The sequence below is a fragment of the Gymnogyps californianus genome, chromosome 2, assembly GCF_018139145.2.
Source record: "Gymnogyps californianus isolate 813 chromosome 2, ASM1813914v2, whole genome shotgun sequence".
NCBI lineage: Eukaryota > Metazoa > Chordata > Aves > Accipitriformes > Cathartidae > Gymnogyps > Gymnogyps californianus.
In genome coordinates, this window is record NC_059472.1 from 118,324,926 (window position 1) to 118,348,317 (window position 23,392).

The 23,392-nt window shown below is 35.2% G+C and overlaps 1 protein-coding gene across 7 annotated transcripts in view; it reads right to left on the minus strand.

The window, feature by feature from the left end:
* The window catches only part of ULK4 (unc-51 like kinase 4), a 254,149-nt gene extending 232,453 nt beyond the window's left edge, over nt 1–21,696 (minus strand). For 4 of the 7 annotated variants that reach the window (XM_050892382.1, XM_050892385.1, XM_050892384.1 and 1 more), the window contains exons 1-14: nt 21,471–21,696; nt 20,779–20,927; nt 18,344–18,443; nt 14,623–14,762; nt 13,079–13,241; nt 10,318–10,419; nt 9,383–9,466; nt 8,426–8,501; nt 7,709–7,804; nt 5,803–5,927; nt 5,600–5,672; nt 3,106–3,202; nt 2,532–2,636; nt 400–460 (exon numbers count right to left, since the gene is read on the minus strand). In XM_050892382.1, coding sequence (XP_050748339.1) covers nt 400–460; nt 2,532–2,636; nt 3,106–3,202; nt 5,600–5,672; nt 5,803–5,927; nt 7,709–7,804; nt 8,426–8,501; nt 9,383–9,466; nt 10,318–10,419; nt 13,079–13,241; nt 14,623–14,762; nt 18,344–18,443; nt 20,779–20,927; nt 21,471–21,513 — 1,414 coding nt within the window. In that variant the 5' untranslated portion in view covers nt 21,514–21,696. Of the gene's footprint in view, nt 1–399; nt 461–2,531; nt 2,637–3,105; nt 3,203–5,599; nt 5,673–5,802; nt 5,928–7,708; nt 7,805–8,425; nt 8,502–9,382; nt 9,467–10,314; nt 10,420–13,078; nt 13,242–14,622; nt 14,763–18,343; nt 18,444–20,778; nt 20,953–21,470 lie in introns of those variants that run through there. The other 3 variants (XM_050892383.1, XM_050892386.1, XM_050892388.1) reach the window with 3 other exon arrangements.
* Nucleotides 21,697–23,392: the final 1,696 nt, after the last annotated feature.

The following is a 23,392-nucleotide window of genomic DNA, read 5'->3' on the forward strand; positions in this document are numbered from 1 at the left end:
TCATTTGCTTCTCTCTACCTTTGTCAAATTTTTATCTATTTGGTTGAATATTTCAGTTAAAATATCTCACTTGTTTACAAATAATAACACAGAAAAAAAATATGCTGTTTTTCCCACACTAAAACAGTGTTGACTGTCTCATTTTAAAAGCCTTTGAGCACGGGCTTGTAACGGAAGAAGGCAGAAGAGAAAGGAAGGGCATATAACTTAGCACTTGAAAAGTCTACTCAAAATTGGTCTAGCTAAAAACATTACATATGCAACTTCAGTTTCAGAAGAATTACGAGTTCTGTAACTGTGACAGCTCATCATCTACAAAGGGAGGCTATAGGTCTTGTGATAGCAAGTTACACCACCATATGCAGAACTTAAGTTTTAACAACTTCAGCAGATCCATACCTGAATATGTTGGTATATGTAAAGTTTTCAAGTCAAATCTAACTGGTACTTGCTTCATTATCTGGAAAAATAAACAAACACATTACAACTAGTTTTAATACATTTCTGGAAATCTCTAAGTAGTTGAACATGAAAACACAAAGATGCAAAAATTGTACAAGATAGGTTTACAAACCACTGCTCATTACTGAGGCATTTTCCATTGTTTTCTGGTATGTATTTCTTTCAAGCAGGTATTTGAGATTTAACTCTATGTTTTTAATATAATTAAATTGTTAGTATTTCCATTTAAGTGGTTTTTTTTAAATGGGAATATAAAATGACAGGATTTTTTTCAGTTTACATTTTTATCTTGCTTGTATGCGGAAAAATACTTGCATTTGGGTGTCAAAAGCTACAGAAAGGAACTATGCAGCTGAGAGCTTATGAAATGTTTTAACAATTCATTGCCATACAGTAAATACATATATATACACACTAGATCATTCTAGAATATAAGAAGTCATATTATCATCAACTAATCATTCATAAGGTATGGGCTTTTTCCCTGTAACACATCATTTTCTGGTACGTTGTGAAATTGGATGACTGCTCAGTGACTGAGCATTTGAGTGTGATTTTCAGTAACTAAAGCATACAAAAAAGGTAACTGTATACTGGAATTTAGCCTTTGACAGATGAAGCCTAGGTGTAACTAGAGAGCTATTTTCTAAAAAAGGTCTTCAATTCCACAGATCTGCAGAACACAGGGAAATCTTACGATATAAGTTGACATTTCAGCTTTTAAAATTCTGCCAGCATCTAGTAAATCCCCTTCCAGGAGATTAAATTGCAAGCTCTTCAGCTTTACCAGGTGTCAGTATCATCCCTTAGTTTGAAGATTGCCAAGTATGCAGTGACTCTGATTACATGTCCCTGGAATTTAGTGGGCTATTTTGCATTAATTCTGAGGCTGGCATTGCATGGTAAGGAGATTAGTCTCCATGTGCACATTAGTATGTACACTTATCCCTAATCTCATCTCTTACACTTGTAGTAAGAAGAGAAGCAGTGAACGGCTAAGGCTTTGTGTGGGAGCCCTGAGACAGAACTGAGAATTTACAGAGGTGGCATTCAAATGTATAATTACCTTTGAAATTCTCCACTGGCAACAATGTCCGCCACCTCAAACACATTAAAACAGTACTGTTGGGTAGTTACCTTATCTAGCTGTATAAGATTTTTATTTTTTGAGAGTGTTAGGAATGCCATTAAAACAAACAAAAAAAATTATACTAAAGCAATACAGCAACTAAAAGCTGTAAGACATTCTTAATGAGCTAGATGCTCACTTCCAATGGAAAATGTTGCATTCCCTGCATCCGCCACTTACTGAGTAAAGTTGCTAAAATGACTTCATTTTTTTTGCACAGAAATAAAAGGAAGACTAAAGGAGCTCTTGTCTATCATTCCTTCTACCAATACTACATGTTGTGCCCATACATGCACATTGCATTGTCATTGCAGTGCAGCGCTCTGATTCTTTTTTGGTCTTCCCTTTGCTGTCAAGCAAGTGTCAGTGTCTGCTCAACAGACTCATCACAAACTGTTATCACATTAGAATCCATATTACAGAAATTGGATGGATATTTCTTGTAACTTCAGGTCTTCTTTTCCAGAGAAAATAAGTTCATATCTATTAGAAACATTATCACATCTAAAGTTTAAAGAGTAACCAAAGTTATTCAGTAAAGGTTTAACTCCTAATCTAGAAGGCTTCATAGATGGCCTTGTTTTGACTATACCGAAACACAGTTTTGTGTTCATTTAAGTAATAGGTATCAAACCAAGTTATCAGAAAACAAATCTACAAAAGCACTGAACATGGCATTTAGTAGCTTCTATTTCTTGTAAGACATTATTTAATATTAGTATTCAATCCCAAAATAACTCAGTTCTCCAAATTAGCAACACAATAGGATTATAAAAGACTGCCAAAAAAATTGCATGAGAGCTTGCCAGATGACTGGGTGGAACTGCTTTAAAATGAGAATTATAAAATACAGGAAAGGAGTTTCACCCTGATTAAAGATTTATCTGCAAAAATAGCCTCACCCACAAGTTCCTGAATCTTGCATTTTATTTTGCTATACCTTTGGATTGTCAATGATTGGTGTTATGATAAGATCAGATTCAGTGTAAATGAGCTCTTTCAATGTTGACTCCAGATCCTGCTGGCTTGAGCACGTATTTTTAGCCTGGAACAAGAACAAAGTTTTTTAAAAAACTGTTCTGCACAAAAAAAGAAAGTTTATGTTTATTCCCAAAATATTTCATCTCAACATTATACTACACAGTTTGGCCATGTAAACAACATATTCTGAATTATTTTCATTTATGTAGTAGCAGGTAGGGCCAACTAAAAATTATGGTAAAGAAATATGTTGGAAGAAAAAGCACTGGGTCCAAAGAGTAGACTGAGAAGAAAGAAGATAGCATTATCCCTCTTATACACTGGGAAAAAAAGACTAAGCATCTTTCTTAACTCTTACATGTGAAGTTCTGCAATTTTTTTTTTTTTCCCCCAAATAACTTGCACACTGTAGGAACTTCTTTCCTGTTATAATTATGGAAGGATGGAGAAGAAAGTTGACTTTGCCACAGACTCCAGGCTAAAATTCTAACTATAAAGATACCACCATCCCTTAATAGTATTTTTCTACTCACCTTTTTCAAGCATGAATCTCTTTGTGGAGAATTTTGGATTGGGGCAGTAGCATCACCTACTTCTACTGCAGTACTAGTTCTAGGTGTGGGACGAGAACTTAAACGAAAGAAAAAAAAAAAAGAAAACAAAGACCACAGATTGTTTCACTGCAAACTACTTTTTTGTTGCTCTTTTGAAACTTTCATGTCATACACTAAACTTTCAAAGCTGACAAACATAAATGATACTATGCCCAATCCATCAACTAACCATGAACTTCCCGTCTTTAAATATGTCCTGACAAGGTTAGGATTTGTTTGTCAGTTAGAAATGGGAAGGACTGGGCAGTTTCTTTTTGTTCTTGTTGTTTTTACATGAATGTAATTTTATTATTTTCTCACCCACAGTTGCTCTCCAAACTGGATGCTAAAACATGATTATCTTAATTCCTAATAACAAACAACATATGATGAGAATTAACTCGACAAAAAAATTGCAATTTATTTTATGTTATTCTCTTCTGACTGCCAACTCTTGGCTAGGTAATGAGAATTAAAAACTACCTAATTCTTGTGTATGAATATGAACTGGGTTTACTTTTCATTTTTTTCTTTTTAAAAATCCTGTCTGCTAACTAGAAAATGAAGAAAGGAGAGACCAGAATACTGCAAATTTGCAATCTTCATAAAGCTGCTAGTGAACTTGTTTTTTGTAGTATACATTAATTTAAATAAAAGTGTTTAAAATCAACTTTAGAATTATTAAAATTGGCAGGCCAGGAAACTAGTTTAATCAACAACTTCAAATGAATATGTTTTCTTGATTAGCAGAAAGTAATATACATGTTTAGTTGCAAATCAGTTTTATTTATTAGCAAAAGCAACTAAATTAAAAATACAAACATCAAACAAAGTTAAAGATACTCATGAAAATCAGCGATCAAATGACTAACATAATTGTTCTCATTCTTATCCTTATTTTGTTAAAAAGGCATCTTTTATCTATTTTCAACAGAAACTTAAAGGGCACAATGAAGGAGTGTCAAAATATATTATCTTCTAGCTAGATAAAACTACATAAAATGTCCTAATTCTTATGGTAAAAAAATATATCAGGATCTGCTTGGAAGTTTAAGCAGTCTTATTTCCTAAACCAAAAAACATATGATTTCTAGCTAGGAGGCTGAACAAATTATTCTAGGTTCCCACATGCTTCAAAACATGTTGATTTGTTAAATATATTTTTTTCCAAACCTAATTTGCTTTCATATGTGTTTGAGATACAGAAAATCTTTCCTACTTTTCCAGTTCTCAGCTGGTTTCTCAGTTCAAAACAAGACAAGACAAGTGATCGTTGAACTAGTTGAAATGTATAAGATCTATTCCCTTTGCACATGTAGAAGAAGCTACTGCCGTTAAAAGCTGATTAACCACTCCAGCAGCTAAGTAAATTCTGGTGCCAAATGCCAGGTCAGCAGCTTCCTTTCACTTCAATGTTTTAAAACTTTAGTAGGTAACACATGCTGCTTTGAGCAGTTAAATCATTGGAACAAAGAGAATTTCAGAAAAGAATTTTTAAAAAAAACTGTTTGTATTAATTTCAAATTTTGTATTAAAATACTTATCATAAAGTATGTTGTTGTTAAAAATACATTTTTTTTCCTACTCTCATTCCTGACATAATTTGGATTACATGTTGTTATACTAAGCGTTTTTAATGCTATTGTAGCCTTTCTTTTCAGCAGACTGCTAAAGCAAATAGCAAATGTTATTTTAATTTACTAATAGGATGCATTTAACTGTGATTATAGAAGTTATAAGTGAGATGAGAAGTAATGCTTTATTAAAACAAACTGAAATAATGGGAAAAGCAGACCCACTATCATGTACAAAAGCCCTATTTCAGGTTATGCAAGAAGCTTGAAAGAATATTTAATTTCAAACTGGAATATTTCTGCTTGATGATAAGAACAATACCTATTTTACTAGATAATCTTGGCTTGAAAGCTAGTACAAAGTTTCAGAATCAGGCCTCAACTAAAACAAATCACTGTTAAACCAATCACTATTTTTTATTTAATACCTATGTAGTACTTAGCAGACTGTTACCAATAGCTTGTGATGAAAAGCTGCAGGCAGAATTTATTAGTGGATCTTAAGCTGAATGCTTATTCTTGCGTATTTAAAGTAAGCATATTCAGAGCATATTCTCATATATATGAAGTAAGAAGGAAAGAAAGTTCTAAATAAATTCTTCTGTTTAAACAGACAGCTAAGAAATCAAAAGGCTACTTCCAAAAACCAGTGTAATAAAGCCATAAAAGCATTGCTTTAACTACACACACTGCTTTTGCAGCTCTTCAAAGATATCTTAATATTAATTAAACTGGTGATAGAAAATTCAAAAGGAGACATACTAACAAAATGTTACAAACAGAATAATTAGAGACAGGGAAAAAAACCCAAACCATACAGGGTTTCAAGGGTTTTCTAATTGTTCTTTAGGTTTTCATACCTGAGAAGAAATATGGATTCATTTGATTCACCATCAACTGCACTTTTTGGGCGCAATTCAGTCTGAGTTTCTACTGAAAAGAGAACATGAACTTGCACTCATTAGTTAAAAATAAATAAACCATAGGGAATAAGCATGTTGGTAAGATTGGCAAAATTCACAGAACATAAAATAATTCAAAATAATGTAATGAACAATATTACCTATTTTGAAAGAATTGCTTGGTAGCTTATTATCTGCTCTTGAGGATGACAGGTTATCTAGATTTTTATGAGTATCCACTGGCTCTTTGGCACTCCAAGACATTGATGACTCTGTGTATTCGCTGCTGTTTAATAAAAGATATTAATTACACAGATTTTAAAAAAGAGGGTTCATATTCATTATTTGTTGCAATTATTAGCACACAATTTAGCCGTCATTCTCTAGAAGAGCATACTATTGTAATGTGTTACACATACTTTTTATATTAGTAACAGCAATGATGAAAAATAAGTTTACAGCAAATGACTTGGAGAATATTAAAAATTCTCCAGCTCCCTCCGTAGAACTTGCATGAAAGAAATTAGAAAAGTTAAATTATTACCCCATAATACCAGAGCTATAAAGAAATATTAAAAGCTTTAGAGACCATTCAATCTTCACAGGAAAAAGTCACAACAAACCTACTTCTAATAATGAAGTCTGTAGCCTAGATTAAGATCAATAAAAACTACCATTTTTTTTGCATAATGATTTACATGTCACACTTAATTGCAAGTTTATTGATTTTGGTTGTTTGGGTTTTTTTAATATACCCCTCTATTATTCACACGGAACTGGGTCATATAACCTTCCTGAAGGCTCTCCAGGATATCAAATATTAATCAAACCCACATTGTGAAGAAAATAGATACATGGGCCTCACAGCCGGAAAAGAAAAAGTATCGAGCTTCTTTTGCATGTCAAGCCAATATCCTACATTTGTCATATTTGTCAATCAGCGCATACCTCAGCAGATATTTCAGAGGCATTAGAAAACCCTCAAGAGTAAAGGTCAAATAGCCCAATATTTCGTAGGAGATTAAGATTCTTCTGATTCTCTGAAAATTCCTCAAAGGTGAGCACTGTGGTGGAGGTTGACATAAGTCTTGCTAAAACCTTGAATAAATTCTTATTTTGTGGTATAAACTTTAAATCTTGATTTCTTATCTGCCTTGGTGGTGAAAGCAGTAATAAAATTAAAAGACAAAGAGCTGTATCTCAAACTAGAATAAATGTTAATAACAAAAATACTGCAGCACTGGTATCAGAAATAGGTATTAAACAACACAAAAACATTCAGCATTCTAAAAGAAAACTATTTTCACATTAGTTCCCTAGACTGGCACCTAAAGCATCTTTCAAATATTTAGAACAAAAGAACATAAAAATCAACACTAAATATCCTAATTCAAAATTAAAAACAAAAAACCAGCAAGGTAACAGGAGTTTTGAAGAAGCCTAACTTTAATACATAGAACCTACTTTCACAAAAGGTTTGTGTTTTTCTGCATATATAGCAGTGTAGAGTATTACAAATTTAGAAAAAAAAACATTAGATTAATGCTTTATGTCATAAGCAAAGAATATGGGTCAGCTGCATTTGCAAGGATATAAGGCTGAACCACAAATCTAAGATGCTGTACTGACAGGCTTTGTGATGCTCTAAGCCTAAAGCATAAAAACAAACAAAAAAAATCTCACTAAAGATAAAACTGACCCATATTTAAAAGATTCTACAAAAGCTTTAAAAAAAAATTGTAAGTCAAATTACTGTGCATTGTTGTTATATAAACAAATAAATAAAAATGAGAGCAGTTAGTTCAGAGGTAAATTTTAACACATTCCATAGCCAAGAGGAAGGAGTCTGTTGAAAGCGAACAGTGTAATACACTAATAGGATAATACAATTCCTAAGCATCCAAAATTATTCACTGAACGGAGTTAATGAATTGATAAATGCAGTTTTACAACAAGAAAATCTTAAGCAAAATTAAAAAATGAGAACTTTTACAGAAAACCATAGTAATTTTTTTTTTTCCCCCCTTATATTTACTATAACAGCAGTCTTCCTTGAACATTCAGTACCTTGAGCTTGGGCCCTGGCTGTCTGCAGAATCACCACCACAATGGCTAAGGGATCCTTTCCAGAACGGATGCTGCAATAGCTCTGTCCAATTCAGCCTTTTGAAAAGCAACAAACAAACTGAAAAAGCAGTGGCAAAGTACAGCTGCACAGAGACTAGGTTTTGAACCCAGTGACACTACAGAGCAATCAATCCTGTTTTTCGCTTTTATTTGGTCAACAAATAAATCTTCTTACAGGACAAACTTTTTGCCTCAAATCAGAATGGATAATTCACGCACCACAGAGGTATGAGACTAAGAATGAAGGAAACTGCATGGCCAATCCCAACATGTAAGTTATCTGAGCTACCCTATAAATGATAATCTTATGTTATTTAACAATATAACTATATCAGCTATAAATCAAAGCCTCATAAAATAGATGTGCCCATTGCTTGGGAAAAGCAAAGCCATCCAATTTTAAAACTGCCCATCATTTCTGTTACAAAGTTATCTATTTAGCACCGGCTACAAAAATACAAAGATATACTTAATCAAAACATTAATTCTGTATATCTTCATATAAGAAAAAGCACAATCTGCTCTTTTATATGAGGGATTAAATGATTTTTGCATTGCTTGTCATCTACAAAATACTATACATACAGCACCATAGCAATTATTTTCTCCAGAGGTGAAAAAAAAATGATGTAAACAGTCATGGATTAGACAGTTTACCTTTTCTGAGGATCCTTTTGAAGCAACCCATCAAGCAAACTAATGAACTCAGCAGATGGTTTGTGAAAAGCAGAACCTGTAAATAGAAGCACTTGAGAAGATAAGCATTGGGCAGCAAAAACAACCGTCACAAAATGTAGATCAAATCATTATCTACAGATCATGCTAAAAAGTTTTTTTTAATAGTAATTTCATCGGAAAAAAATCTGCATGTATGAAGAATCTTAAATATACACTCTTTGCATTTCAAAGGATCCTTAAAAAAAAAAAAAAAAAAAAACAGAAAACCAAACAAACCACCAATGCTCAGTCACCGAACTAATTATAATTGTTTATATGTTAAAAAAAGCACCCTCCAATTATCATATAACTATTAGCAAGAAATAAAGTGGAGTTGAAATCTGCTTAAATTGAAATTAAATTTCCCCCAAACATGGTAATTTTAAGAGGACCATTGTTACACCCCATTATACAAAAGAGGTTGCCAAAATTCTTATTTAACTGAGACAGACTCTACTTCTGAAAGCTCAGAACTATGAAATGCACTTTACCCACTTTGAAAACAAAGTCTCTCTTAGAATTGAAACAAGTAACAACAGTTTTAATTCTACCGGTCACCATTTTCACTACGTTACTATGAACTGAAAAGAGCCACTAACATTTAAGGTCTCCATGAATACCACTGATGCCCAGAATGACTGAGATCAAAAATTCCATCCCAAAAGGTAGATTTACTTTTAATTCTTAACACGAAATGATATGCCTGCCTGTCAAAAGGGAAATAAGCATTCATCATTAACAGGAAAAAAATTCTTATCAAAGGAAGGTAATGCTAACATTCACTTCACACAGCTAACTGATTCCTGCAATCAGCCTCAGAAGAAATAGTGCAAAACAAAACTTTAACTTTGTAAGTATTACCCTGATTCGATTAATTAAACAATAACAGAATGTTACCCTCTGGTCTAGGTGGCAATGGATCTTCATATAAAATCTTTTCAATTAATTCAGAAACGCTGTCTGAGAAGAACGGTGGTCTACCTACAAACAGAAGTGTATTTTGCAGATTAGGCAAACTTCAAAAAGGCTGTCAGGTGCAATGATATATGATGAGCTCATTTTCCTAAGGAAACATCCAAAGAAATAAACACTCTCAGCCTGAATTCTATTTATCAAGTTCTCTTGTCAATTTAAATACAAAACCTTCAATTAAATTCCTCTACTATGAACAGCAAGAGACCATGGACAGAAGAGGCACTAAAGACGGCTTGATGGAGGTCACCATGATAGCCCTATATGAATCAGCAATGAGACAACAACAGGAGGTCTAGACAGAAATCTCAGTATCTATGTAACTATGTTGATCCAACATATCAGCATATTGTTTAAGACTTCAGAAGGTTGCACTATAATTCTCCTTTGTGATGAAATTTTCCTTCCAGCTGCAGCCAATGCTAACAGGTACTTTATCTGCAGGAAACCCAATGACTCTAGTTTTATACTAGTGAAACAGTTTAAGTCAAAATAACGCACCCAGAGTTTAATACTGAGGAGATTAAAAACATTACACTGGCAGAATCCGAGGACTGCTATAATTTTAAATCATAGTATTTAAACAATACATGTTGGCTAGTATTACAATATTTAGATCACAGTCAAAAGGACAACTTAACAGTATTATTTCAGCTGATTATTTGATAAAGACCCCCCCCCCCCCCGTTTTGTTTTGGTTTTTTTAAAGTAGAGTTAGTATATTCTTCAAGAAATCTTTAAAACCTGTCTTAAGTTTTTGTATGTCTTAACTTCCCTAGAAAGTTAACAAGAATTTACTCTGGGACCATGACCTATGTTGCCATTATCACAGATATTAAATAGATACACAAACTTACAACCTGAGAACATTTCATAAAGTAAACATCCCAAGGACCACAGATCACTGCCTTTGGAGAAGTCTTCTCCCTTTATTGCTTCTGGAGCTGTGTATAATGGAGAGCCTACAAAATACAGTATGTATAATGCACTTTGATTATTCATTCAGCATTTATCCTGTTCAACACTTCAAACTTTGTCTCCGCACTTCAGTGAGTTAGGGATTATGTTCACTTAGTATAAGAAAACTGAGATACCAAATGTAAGTAGTTTCAAAGGAACTTCTCTCCTATACTTTTACTGAATTATGTAGGAGTATATACACTATTTTGTTGTTTATTTCACTTCTATTAACCAAGCTGGCTTGTGCTACACCTTTATAACACAGTGATTAATGCAAATAATGTTTTGATATGCTTTGACAGCTTCCAGAGCCAAGCAAATTGAGCAGAATGGTAAACCAACATAATTCTCACATGAGTAACAGAAATAATTATGTTACATCAGGTTTGTGGGTTTTTTGGTTTTGGGTTTTTTTTTTTTTAAAGCTATCCCAAGACATAAACCTTCATGAAATTAGAAAACTCTTACAAAAAAAAAAGGTAGCTACCCAACTGAATCACTGATCTAAACTAGTTATAGCTATTTTCACACTAAAACACTATGAAAACATCACATATCAAATTATAGCATCTTATTCACAAACCCCTTCTGTCTTGATATAGACAAAGAAATATACAGTTCCTATTTCTACAGTAGATCCCATCTAAACACTAACTCGGTTCTCAAAGATCTCTCAAAAAATTACACAAACTCAGCAAAAGTGTCAATTCCGTAGTCCTTTAAAAAGTTTCTTTTGGATTCTTTTGTTCTTGGGTTTTATTTTTTTAAGTGACAAAAGGTCATTAACCATACACATCAAAACAGCTGTTCTGAAAGGCAACAGGAAAGAGATTAGATTTGTATTTCTTCCTGAATAAAGATCTGTTCTTGGTCTTAGTATTTCCAGTGTGGACTTTCAGCAGGAGACAGCAAAGTATTAAGAAAGCCATCTTCGTTCCCATAAAATGTTGCCAAGAATTCCATTGTTCCCGATACCAGGAATTGCTATGACACATTATTATCTTGGAAATAGAGGTCTGTGAGATGCTCCGAGATGATGACTGATAAAAGATTTGGAAGATTAAAACGAAGTTTCTGAATTTTTCTATTCGATGAAAAAATAACATAGTATTTGCAGCCTACTGCATTTGCACGGATCTGCCTGTTGAAACTAAAGCACAGTAACTGTCTTATACTTTAAATAGAAATGATCATTCTTAAGTAAAAGCTACTGAAACAGTCAAGCCTCAAACTAGAAATCACTTGGACCATTTGCATCAAAAAGGACAATGAAAGTACAGCAGTGCAAAGTCTCCAATGAAAGAAGTAGCAGTTCTGTGTAGTACTTACTGAATTTGTGTATACATTTAACATGAAGTCAATAGAATTTAGTCCTAGACCTTACAGAGAGCATCTGCAGCATAGACTTTTTAAACGTCCATAAATAATTCCATAGCTCAAATTTTTCTGAGACAAAACAGGATTAATTTTAAATAACTTTTCTTTATCATGCTTCCAATATCAGTTATTTCTTCATTCTCCAATTACTACTTTATAACTGGTGCACAAAAGGTTGTAATTAAGTGATTCTTTTTGCTACTTCCTTTAAACTTTTTTTTTTTTTTTTTAAATACTGTCCTATATCAACTAAATACCAGAAATACAATTTCATCAGTTAGGAAAGCCAGTTCCAGTCTGAACTCTGAACTTCCAAAGTTTTAGCAATGTTCCATAGTTTTCATCAAATAGCAATTAATAATTAAGCCTCCTCAGCAAATTCAAACTAAGAATTAATATTTTTAATTAGTTAGCTACCTTGAGACATTTCAGATCTCATTCATATACTCAATTTGGGGTTTTTTGTTTGTTTGGTTTGGGGTTTTTTTTCTTTTAATTCTTGAAATTTTGCTTCTATTTTTTTTCCACAAATTAAAAAAAAAAAAAAAATCAAGAACAGTCTGTAAAATAATGAAAACATGCTCAGGATAGACAGACAGTTTGTACATTAAATTGTACTGTAGGGATTTGATTTCAAGCTGCAAAAAGAAATTTAAAATAAGCCACCTCCAGTTATGTTATGTTCAAAGTTTGTTATACAAGTATACTACAGCCTATAATCACCATATATATGAGCTTCAATCCAAAAAATAACCTGAAGTCTATTTACAAAACGCACGAAAGGTCAGGAATTGTTAATATGTCATACATTTTGTGACAGACAGAAGTATATTTTTTCCAGCTTTTAGTTAAACTGGCTTTGTGAAACTTAGAATTATTACCATATACTTGTAAATACAGTTTCTTTTCTTTCTACTCACTTGCAGGTGTTGTTCCCTGTGTAAGTTATGAGGTCTCTGAACAATCTTCCTTAAGAGCTAAATTTTGGTTTTGAGCTTACTTTAAAAATTCCCCATATGCAGGATATGTTAAACCTGCTTACTGAAAATGTACAGATCATGCTTTCCGTTGCAACGACACTGGCAAACACATTAACCTCTACAAATAACAACACAACAGAATTAATTATTCAGTTTCTCTAGAAATTTAGTCAGCCCCAACAGAACGATAAACAACTATTTTATTTCAAGGTCTTCTCTCCAAATTACTTCAGACAAAGGCTTTTTCCAAATTCCATTCTGTCCCTTTGGTATAAGTTAATTTTGCCTAGTAAAAACATCATACCTCGGAATCTATTTTTCAGGTATCTTTGTGGAGTGCTTTCACTGACATCTCCTTCACCTTCTTCTGATCCAGCTAAAGCAAAAAATTCTTCCAAGTTTTCACCATCCACTTTAGCCAAGCAAAAATTACTGAATTTCAAAGTGCCAGGCCCTTCCAGCAGAATCTAGAACAAACAAAATCCAACATACAGGTATCATATACTAAAACTGATGACTGCTGAGATTTCCAACAGAGTATAAAATAATCTAATAAAAAAAAAAAATCAAAATCTCAAACCATTTAAGTACATACAGATGATCACTATAAGTGAAAACACTCAAAAATTTTTCGTTTAAGTCAAGACCAATACTGTCTTTTTTCTTATAACCAAAAAATTACAGAATCTCACAATAGAACCCTTAAGAGGTTTAATGTGCACTTTTGTTTACTCATTATTAAATCTAAATGAACAACGATGTTACTATAGAAAAGAAAGTAAAAGTAGAGTAAAACTGTATAGGAAAATAAAAGTGTAGTAAAAAGAAACCGTTTCATTTGAGGGGAAAAAAAAAGTGAATCTGTCTAATTTTATTTAGCACAAAGTTCCAAAGATTTTGTCCAATGATGATGAGAGTTTTCTCTATGCGGTCACTGCTTATTCTTGTAAATAAAAGCTTCATAATCCCAAAAATGTTGTTTGGAGAAATAGCCCACTCAGACGGTGGGGCAGGGGGGGACGATGACAGGGGGAAGGAAAAAAAAAAAAAAGCAGTCTTCAGCACTCTATTTTGTGTTCAAAGGAGTACTTTCCAGCAACATTCTTCTTTGGAAGAATGCAGAGTAATCTCCATTATGCTTTATTCACATATTTTTTTAGTGCTTTTGGACCCACAAAAGATAGAAACTGAGTATAATTGTGCAAGATCTTACAGAAAATTCAGAGAAGGGCAACTTGAACACTTATAGTTCAATATCAAAACCAATTACCGTTAAGCAAGAATTTTTGGTTATATTTATACTCTGGTGACTACATAAATTAAAAGCAAACATGGACTTTGACAAAACTATACATAAATTCCACACATACACAAAATCAGAAACTACATAAAGATTTGTATTTTTATACAGGAGTAAGATGACAATTTAAATGGCATTTGGAAACAACAGAGAAGGTTATTAACAAAGAAACTTTAGTTAACTTTACTCCCTCATTAGCATTTTCTATGACTTCAAAATATTCTGCAGCATGGTAGAATAGGTATAATAACAAAGTTATATGTCTGAGGACAGAGAACTAAAATCCTTCATTAATTCAAACCAGTACACTAAATCAAAAAGAATCTATCACATTGTATCAAATATACAACAAGGAAAGAAAACAATTAGATCATAAAATATTCAAACTATAGACTTGTCTTTCATTGTTTTCACATATATTATGAAGCTCAACTGGCCTCCAACCTGAAGTAAGCCTCTTCCAAACAGTAAAACAGAAATAATGAATTAAATGTTGATGGCATACAAAGTAACATGCAGTGTCTCCTATAAATAATACTCCTTCTTACCTTTCCAGGCGTCAGTTCACAAAAGATAATTCCAAGCTTATGAATATGGTATAAACCAGTAATCAAATCAACACCAAATTCTCTCACTACATCTTCAGGTAGATGTTCATCTTGAGCAATAACAGATTCTAGAGAACCACCTGAAATATGTTTACACATAGTCAGCAAGTGCATATAAAGAAGATGCCATACAAATAATTCCCAAGGACATTATATAAGCTTTTTCAAAAGATGTTAAGCAAAAATCATTATCAGTAGATATTAAAAATATTTCTTGAGATGATCTAATAGTTACAAAATCAAAGATGCCCAGAAAAAAATAATCTATTTCCAATATTGTGACAAAAATCTTAATGTTGACAATTAAATTGAGTGCATGACTTCAAAATTACTTTAATATTGATTTATTTTACAAAGGAAACAGAAGGGCAAAAAGAAACCCAGAAACTGTGTCACGTCACAATGTAATAGTACCCAATGGGTTTATTCAAATTCCTTAACCAGATCCCTGCTGCATGAGTTAAAAGAATACACAATAACAAGAGCAGGCTATCACTTCTGTGAACAAGTGCTAAAGCTAATGACAGGCAATTTTCCACTGAATTCACAGACAACAGAAACAGTAAAACTGGGTTACATTCTGAGGTCCTGAGGTCAACAACATCCAACAGATAAATTCTTTTGTTTGTTCTTCACACACAGTATTTCTGTACAGTCCTTTTCTTGACTCGTGCCCCAGTTCTTTCATTTTCATCCTTTCCTCTCTCTATTTTTTCTTTTTTTTTTTTTTTAAGAAAAAAGAATTTAAAAAACCAAAACAAAGCAAAAATATCCAGGACTAAACTTTCACTTTCCAGGTTTCTCACACAAATCCCAACTTCCTGTCCCAATGTCGTGATTTAACCCCAGGCAGCAACTAAGCACCACGCAGCCACTTCCTCCTCCCCCCTCCCAGTGGGGTGAGGAGGAGGAAAGGAAAAAAAGTAAAACTCGTGGGTTGAGATAAGAACAGTTTAATAACTAAAGTAAAATATAATACTAACAATAGTAATAATTAAATATAATAATAATAGCAATGAAAAGGAATATAACAAAAAAGGAGGGGGGGAAAGGAAAAAAAAACCAGTGATGCACAATGCAATTGCTCACCACCCGCTGACCGATGCCAGAGCCGCGATCCGCGCCTCCTGGCCAACTCCCCCCTCTTTCTAGACTGGGCATGACGTTCCATGGTATGGAATAGCCCTTTGGCTAGTTCGGGTCAGCTGCCCTGACTATGCTCCCTCCCAGCTTCTTGCACACCTGCTTGCTGGCAGAGCATGGGAAACTGAAAAGTCCTTGGCTTAAGATAAGTGCTACTTAGCGACAACTAAAACATCAGAGTGTTATCAACATCATTCTCACACTAAATCCAAAACACAGCACTGTACCAGCTACTAAGAAAAGAGTTAACTCTGTCCCAGCCGAAATCAGGACACCCAAAAAGTCCTACTCATCTCTCTCTGGACTTCCCGTCCTAACATGAGACCCTTCTCTGTCCTTCCAAAATCATCACTCTCCTTCTCCACTAAGTTCTAACTAACCCTTCCTCTGTTGCTGACCAGATTACACCTACAAAGTCTTCCAAATAACCCTCATATATGTCCTCTATCACCTGTGTCCTTCCCTGGGCTTCACATTTACCCTCTATGCTTCTCCCCACTGATTGTTACTGTTTCTCTGTCCTTGCAAAAATCTCTCGTCTTCTCCCATCACCTACTTCCTCACATCCCACTGATTCTCAGGTATGTTAGACTCATCCCATTTGAGCCATTCCTGTCCTAACTGTTCATAGGACTTGGACTTCTCCTAATCTCATTTCCCACAAGCTCATTGCTCAAACAGTCTTTCTCTTCCTTCCTGTCCCAGTCTCCTAGCCTAAACTCCACATTCCCATCTCCCCCAGAATCCCTTTCCTCAACCTCATTAGATCCTTTACTACTCCTGCACCAAACCTATTCCCTTGAGACTACAGTTTGTATTTTTTGAATTATCTACAGGTTTCCTGGGTTATCTATTATTTATATCTTAGCCAAATCATGTAGATTTAAAAAAAAAAAAAGACACAAATTTAAGTCCCTGAATGAAAACAGGGATTAGGAGAGCTTTTCATAGAAAAGGATACTAGATCTTTTATTTCAAATCATATAATAGATTTTCCTAAGCTTTTTTCCCTTTGCTCAATAATTTCTTTCAGAGAATAGTAAAATTAAAAGGTCTGTCATCACAGTATTCTTCAAATTATTCAACACTGCTGAATCTTAAAATTATTTTCTTTCTAAGCCTTTTTTATGCTCTTTAGTAATCAGTCATTCCTTTAAAACCAAGCCCATATTACATAGCTATAGTAAAGAATTTTCCATCATGTTTAATTACTGGTTTTTATAATGGAATTTAGAGGACTACATATAGAATAATTCCATAACATGACCAAATACACAAATAAGAAAAAATACTGAAACCAGCAACACAGAAGTATGCTGCATCTGATAACTGAAACTCACTTCGTCACCCTGAGATAAGTGAGAGAGATCTTCCATATTTCAAAAGCAGTTTTCAAGGCTCTACCAAATTAATAAGAAATCCATGTCTTATTCCATTTATAAGTAAGTTAGTTTCAAGACACTCTCCTTGCAGGAAACTGCAATACTGCAAGGTAAAAATACATAATTGTTCAAACTGTATTTAATAAAAGGCTGCCTCTCTAATAACTTAAATATGTGCCCATAAGTTAGTCTAAGCAAATAGACCAAAGCCTCCATCTGAGCTATTAACTTCACTTTTAATCACTGAAAGAATGATCATATTTTTTTTCCAGAACTTGTAGCTTCTCTTCTTCAGTAATTTTTGAAACAGAATTCTGGACAGAAAAAAAGGCTGTGTGTAATATGAAAATTCACTATGAAACGAACTCCACATACCAAAAATCTTAACATGCATCACTTGCACAATTGTCCTTCTTTTCTTTCCATGTGGAGTAAAGCATGCTATCTGGAGTTTAAAACATGCAGTCACCACAATTAGAGAAAGCTTTAAAAGATTTCTTTAATGGATTGATGAGCACCTATCAAAACTCAGTCAATCACTTCATGCAGTTTTGGGTTCTCAGAGCTCCCAAATTAATGTCTTAACATAAAAGTCAAAATACTTCTACTGAACAGGAAGAAAACTTAAATAATTTACTATTAGCTACAGAATTGCCCTTTGATTAAAAAATTCATTTGGACAATATTAAGTCATTTGTACTTTATAACTTGGTTTGTTCCTTGTTCTCTTTATTATTGTGTGCTATAAAATGAAAAGAGAACGTCAAAGCTGCCAGTCCTTAGAACACTTTTCTCAAGTAATTTTTACTTAACTACCCTCCAACTATTCACAATTTGTTTTTAAGTTTCCCTGATTAGCCCTATCTCTTCAGCTATTAAAAACCAACATTATGTCACAACAATTAACATTTAACATACATATACAGTGAAGCAGAGGAGAAATATGATTTCAATTGATTTCTCAAAATGTTTCCAAAAGTAAAAACATTTTTATATATAAACAGGATTCTCGAGTTAATAATCAGATAATTACTAAGCTTTTTCAAAAATCTAAGTACTTGTTGTGGAGAAACTGTTATAAGAAATCTCTTACAAATACCCATTCGATAAATTTTTACCTTTTGAGCTTATCTTACCTGTGCATAATTCCACTACAAGCCAGAGATGGTTGCTTGTTTCATACCATTCATGAAATGTCACTATATTCTTGTGTCTGATTTTGTGAGTCAGACGAACCTAGAACAAAGTTTTTAACATACTTAACTGGGGGGGAAGGGGGGAAGCAATATATATGGACTTAAGGGGGGTGCCGGGGGAAGACAATACAACTTTACTCTAGATCAACTACTTGTTCTCTTACCTTTTCCAGTGAACTAAAATTATTCTCCAATTCAAATATTTTAGTTTTACATGTATGGTGAGAAAAGATAACTTTCCTCACAGACCCTGCCCAACTCACTTGTTTTTAAAAATATAGAAAAAAAAATAGGAAGTTCCCCAACCCAAAATTATATGCACTATTTAACCTTCCTGCATCACTAAAACAATAACAAACTGGAAATCAGAATTTGGAGTCAAACTTGCACTCCTACTTTCTTTTTCAATGAGAACGTAAGTGTGAGACAATATGGTGAATACAGTAAGAGGAAGTAAAAAGAAATTTTTCCATCATTCCTAATCTTATCAGGCAAGAGCAATCATTCAAGGGTCCCTGGAAATCTATATTTCTATTACACCTACATGGCCTAAGCTCTACAGAAGCCTCTGTATCTTGTCAGAGTGGTATGTAAGGTATCCTCAAGGGCTTTCTAGGAGGAATATGTTTCTAAGAACAAAATGTTTAAATTAAGCAGATTAATTAATCACCCAATAAATGATCATTAAACAATAAGAGCGAATATGAAACTGTATTGGGTTTGCGTGGCAAGGTTTTGGTAGCGGGGGGGGCTACAGGGCTGGCTTCTGTGAGAAGCTGCTAGAAGCTTCCCCCATGTCCAACAGAGCCAATGCCAGCTGGCTCAAAGATGGATGTGCCGCTGGCCAAGGCCAAGCCCATCAGTGACAGTGGTAGCGCCTCTGTGATAACATACTTAAGGGGAGAAAGTTACTGCGCAGCAGCAATTGCAGCTGGAGGGAGGAGTGAGAATATGTGACAGAAACAATTCTGCAGACACCAAGGTCAGTGAAGAAGGAGGGGGAGGAGGTGCTCCAGGCGCCAGAGCAGAGGTTCCCCTGCAGCCCTTAGGAAGACCATGGTGAGGCAGGCTGTCCCCCTGCAGCCCACAGAGGTTAATGGTGGAGCAGATATCCACCTGCAGCCCCTGGAGGACCCCACGCCAAAGCAGGTGAACGCCCAAAAGAGGCTGGGACCCCATGGGGAGCCTGTGCTGGAGCAGGCTCCTGGCAGGACCTGTGACCCCATGGAGAGACGAGCCCATGCTGGAGCAGGTTCACTGGCAGGACTTGTGACCCCGTGGGGGACCCGCGCTGGAGAGGTCTGTTCCTGAAGGACTGCACCCCATGGAAGGGACTCTTGCTGGAGCAGTTCATGAAGAACAGCAGCCTGTGGGAAGGACTCGTTGGAGAAGTTTGTGGAGGACTGTCTCCCATGGGAGGGACCCCAGGCTGGAGCAGGGGAAGAGTCTGAGGAGAAAGGAGCGGCAGAGACAACGTGTGATGAACTGACCGCAACCCCCATTCCCTGTCCCCTTGGAGGATGCTTAGGGGGAGGAGGTAGAGAAATCGGGAGTGAAGTTGAGTCTGGGAAGAAGGGACGGGTGGGGGGAAGGTGTTTTTAAGATTTGGTTTTATTTCTCATTATCCTACTCTGATTTGATTGGCAATAAATTAATTTCCCCAAGTCAAGTCTGTTTTGCCCATGACAGTAACTGGTGAGTGATCTCTCCCTGTCCTTTTCTCAACCCATGAGCCTTTCATTATATTTTTCTCTCCCCCGTCCAGCTGAGGAGGGGGAGGGATAGAGTGACTTGGTGGGCATCTGGTATCCAGCCAAGGTCAACCCACCACAGAAAGAAAATTTATCTACGGGGAAAATAAAAATATTTGAAATGTCTAACTGTATCAGTTACAGTTTCTTTTCCAGAAAGTATTATATGTTTAAAACTTTGTCAAGGTTTTACAAACCAGAATTCATTCACCTTAAATGCTATTCGTTCATAAAAAATAATTTCTTCTTGGTAAGTAAGAAATTGATTATTTACTGGAAGGTATTACTACCACTGGATTTGCACAACTAATAACAAAATAAAGCAAACCACTACATGCAAGTAACTGTTTTTACAAGTTCTCTGACACATCATAGAAACAGTAAGCCTGTAAACATGGGTTTATGCATGTGATTTAAACAACAATAAAATCACATGAAGAAATAAATACATTAAAATAAGACTGTATTTAAAGTATAAAAATTTAAAATCTTAAGAAGCTGATCTAAATGGCGACAAACTCCATGTAAAGAAGCACATGGTATTTTTCTTTTATATTACCTGTGATACAAGGATTTTGTAAGTGTTATCTTTTCCAGATTTAGCAGGAAAAAAACATTACTTACCCAGTTTGTTATTTCAGCTCTTTTGCATTTATCAGTGCAAAGAACGGCAACAAAATTAATTGTCCCCTTTCTTCTTCCTTTATAAACAACTGTCTTATTTCCTCTTCCGATCTCCTCATACAGAATGAAGTTCTCCATACTTAAGGATGCTTTACAGGCAATGGATTGGAAATATGGTATTAGTCTCATAAACAAACCAGCCCTTAAAGAAACGAGGCGGCGGGGGAAGCATTCAAATTTAATATTTATTGATGTATAGTATTTACCCTCCCAATTCTCAAAAGTAGGGATTATACACTTCCAGCAAGATCAAACATAATTACTTTACAGAAGGCCTCCTCTCAGGAAATGTGATAAAAATTTTGAGCGGGTGATAGAATTTTCCACTTCCAAAGCTCTTACCACATTCAGAAAGTTACAGATGGGCCAGTAGCTACAAATTCTAAATTTTTTATCTGTAAATAATAATCATACTACCAAACTTAAAATTGCATGTTCTACATAAAACTGCTATCCAAATGAAAATATTCTATACTGAAAGCCTTGCCAAATAAGATTGCCATTTCTGCCCAAGGGCACTTCAGGCAAACGTGCCCCTGCAACTTTTCACAACGTAATTTAAACCTGCCAAATAACTGATTTAATCAACGTAACTGAAAAACACAGGACTTCGTGAATATTAGTGTTCCTACCAATGCTAAGCTGATTGTAGCTCATGAAGTAAGAGTTCTGCATCAGCTTTCCATCCTGCTCCTTGGCTATTCCACTGGGTTAAGAGCAGAGAAACACAGAATCCCAATACCGGCAAATTCCAGAAACAGGATATATTGCTAACTAGTCCTCAGTGACCACCTTGTAGTAAGTTCTTCCAGCTTCAGGACAGCTTCACATTCAATGCCCAGTTCTTCCAACTACCAATTTAATTAGCTCCAAGCCATTTGGAGTTGCTCTTTCTCATCTCTACATGACTTATTCCATTTTGCTTATAAAACTGTTGGGTTTTCTTCAACAAGACTGGTTCTCAATGTAGTTATCCTAAAACCATAGAAAAGCAGCATATTGGAGAGGGTAGTGCAGCAACAGGAATAATGAGCAAGGATGGAAAGGAAGGGCTGCTTAAGTAGTAGAGCTGCCAAATGCATAATCACAAACCACAAACTCAATTTCACTTTAACTCTTTCATGAGACACAAAGCTCCCAGCGTGACACATCAAAGACCAAAATGAAGACCAGGGAATCCCCAAGTTTTCAGACAAGACTTCAAGTGAAAATACAAGCAAGCATTGGGCAGCACCAGACAACAAAGTGCCTGTCACCAAAATACTGGTTCTTGCCAGAATATCAGCCAGCTGCCAAGTACAACCCAGATGATCCAGAATTTACAACATCCATAGGAACCTCGTGATTCCAGGATTTCCTTTACCAAGGACAGTTACTCAAGACAGATGTTTTCTTCCCAAAAGAAGAAAGAATCTCACCATTACAATTCAAAAGCCTTCAGATTAATACTGTAAATTAGTTTGATTTTACCTAGCACTAAGCAAACAGCTAGGTACAGCCAGTATAACATAGGAAGGCAGACTTTTTTCCTAGTTATCTATGAGAACAAGGTAATTGTACAACGATCAGTTTGCCAAACACCCCAAAATAAGGCACGAAGATACAGCATCAGAACAGATGGGGGTCTCCATTTCCCTACCTCTCTTTTCTGATTCATGCAGATCATCACACCATTCCTTATGTTCTTTTTCTAGACAGCTTAAAAAAAAGACCAAAAAACCCATAACGTCCTCCTCTACTACACAAAGATTCCAGAACAGCAACGCCATAGAAGTGTATCCAGCAAAAGAAATGGCCAATCTACAACCCACCCCCAAAATTTACATGACCACAGCCCCTTCCTTGCACTTCTTCTTTCCTAAGAATACTTCAAACCTGACATGCACCTCGTCACAAGACTGAAGCATATACACATTAGATGGATGGAAGATACCTTCATGTTGGTCATATAAAAGGCATTATCATCCACTCATGCAACAAACCATACAAATGCATGCCAGGCTGAATGACAAGTACAGAAATATCTGGTTATCTGACAAAAGCAAAACCAATGACACACAAATGCACATTGGGACAGAGTAGTCATGGTCATGGGAAAGGAAAACCTTCATTGCTACCTCATGACTGGCAGTACTTGCAAATAAGGTCTCCATTAGCTGCTCTGCAAGAAGCTGCAGGAAAAGAGAAGCATCTAGTCTTGCATCCCTGAATCTCAAGAGTAATGGCTATGCCATCATTTCAGCACACAAACCAATGGAGCACAACATGAGACAGACTTTCAACAGCTGGAATACATTCATTGGTTTTGACATAAAGTACAAAGAGATTAAAGTGACACGAAAAGCGAAAAGAAGTATGGCAAGGTGAGATGGCTGCTGTGGAAGCCTGCCACACCACCATCTGTAATGAAGCAGGTCTGAAACTCCACAGAAGCACCCAAAGCAGCAGACTCCAGTTGCACAGGGAACTGCATTTGCTCTGGGCAGGATGCAGGACCAGGATACCAAGGAGACATCATTCTGTCTCTTGGTGAGAGAAAGGCCAAAACCACTCT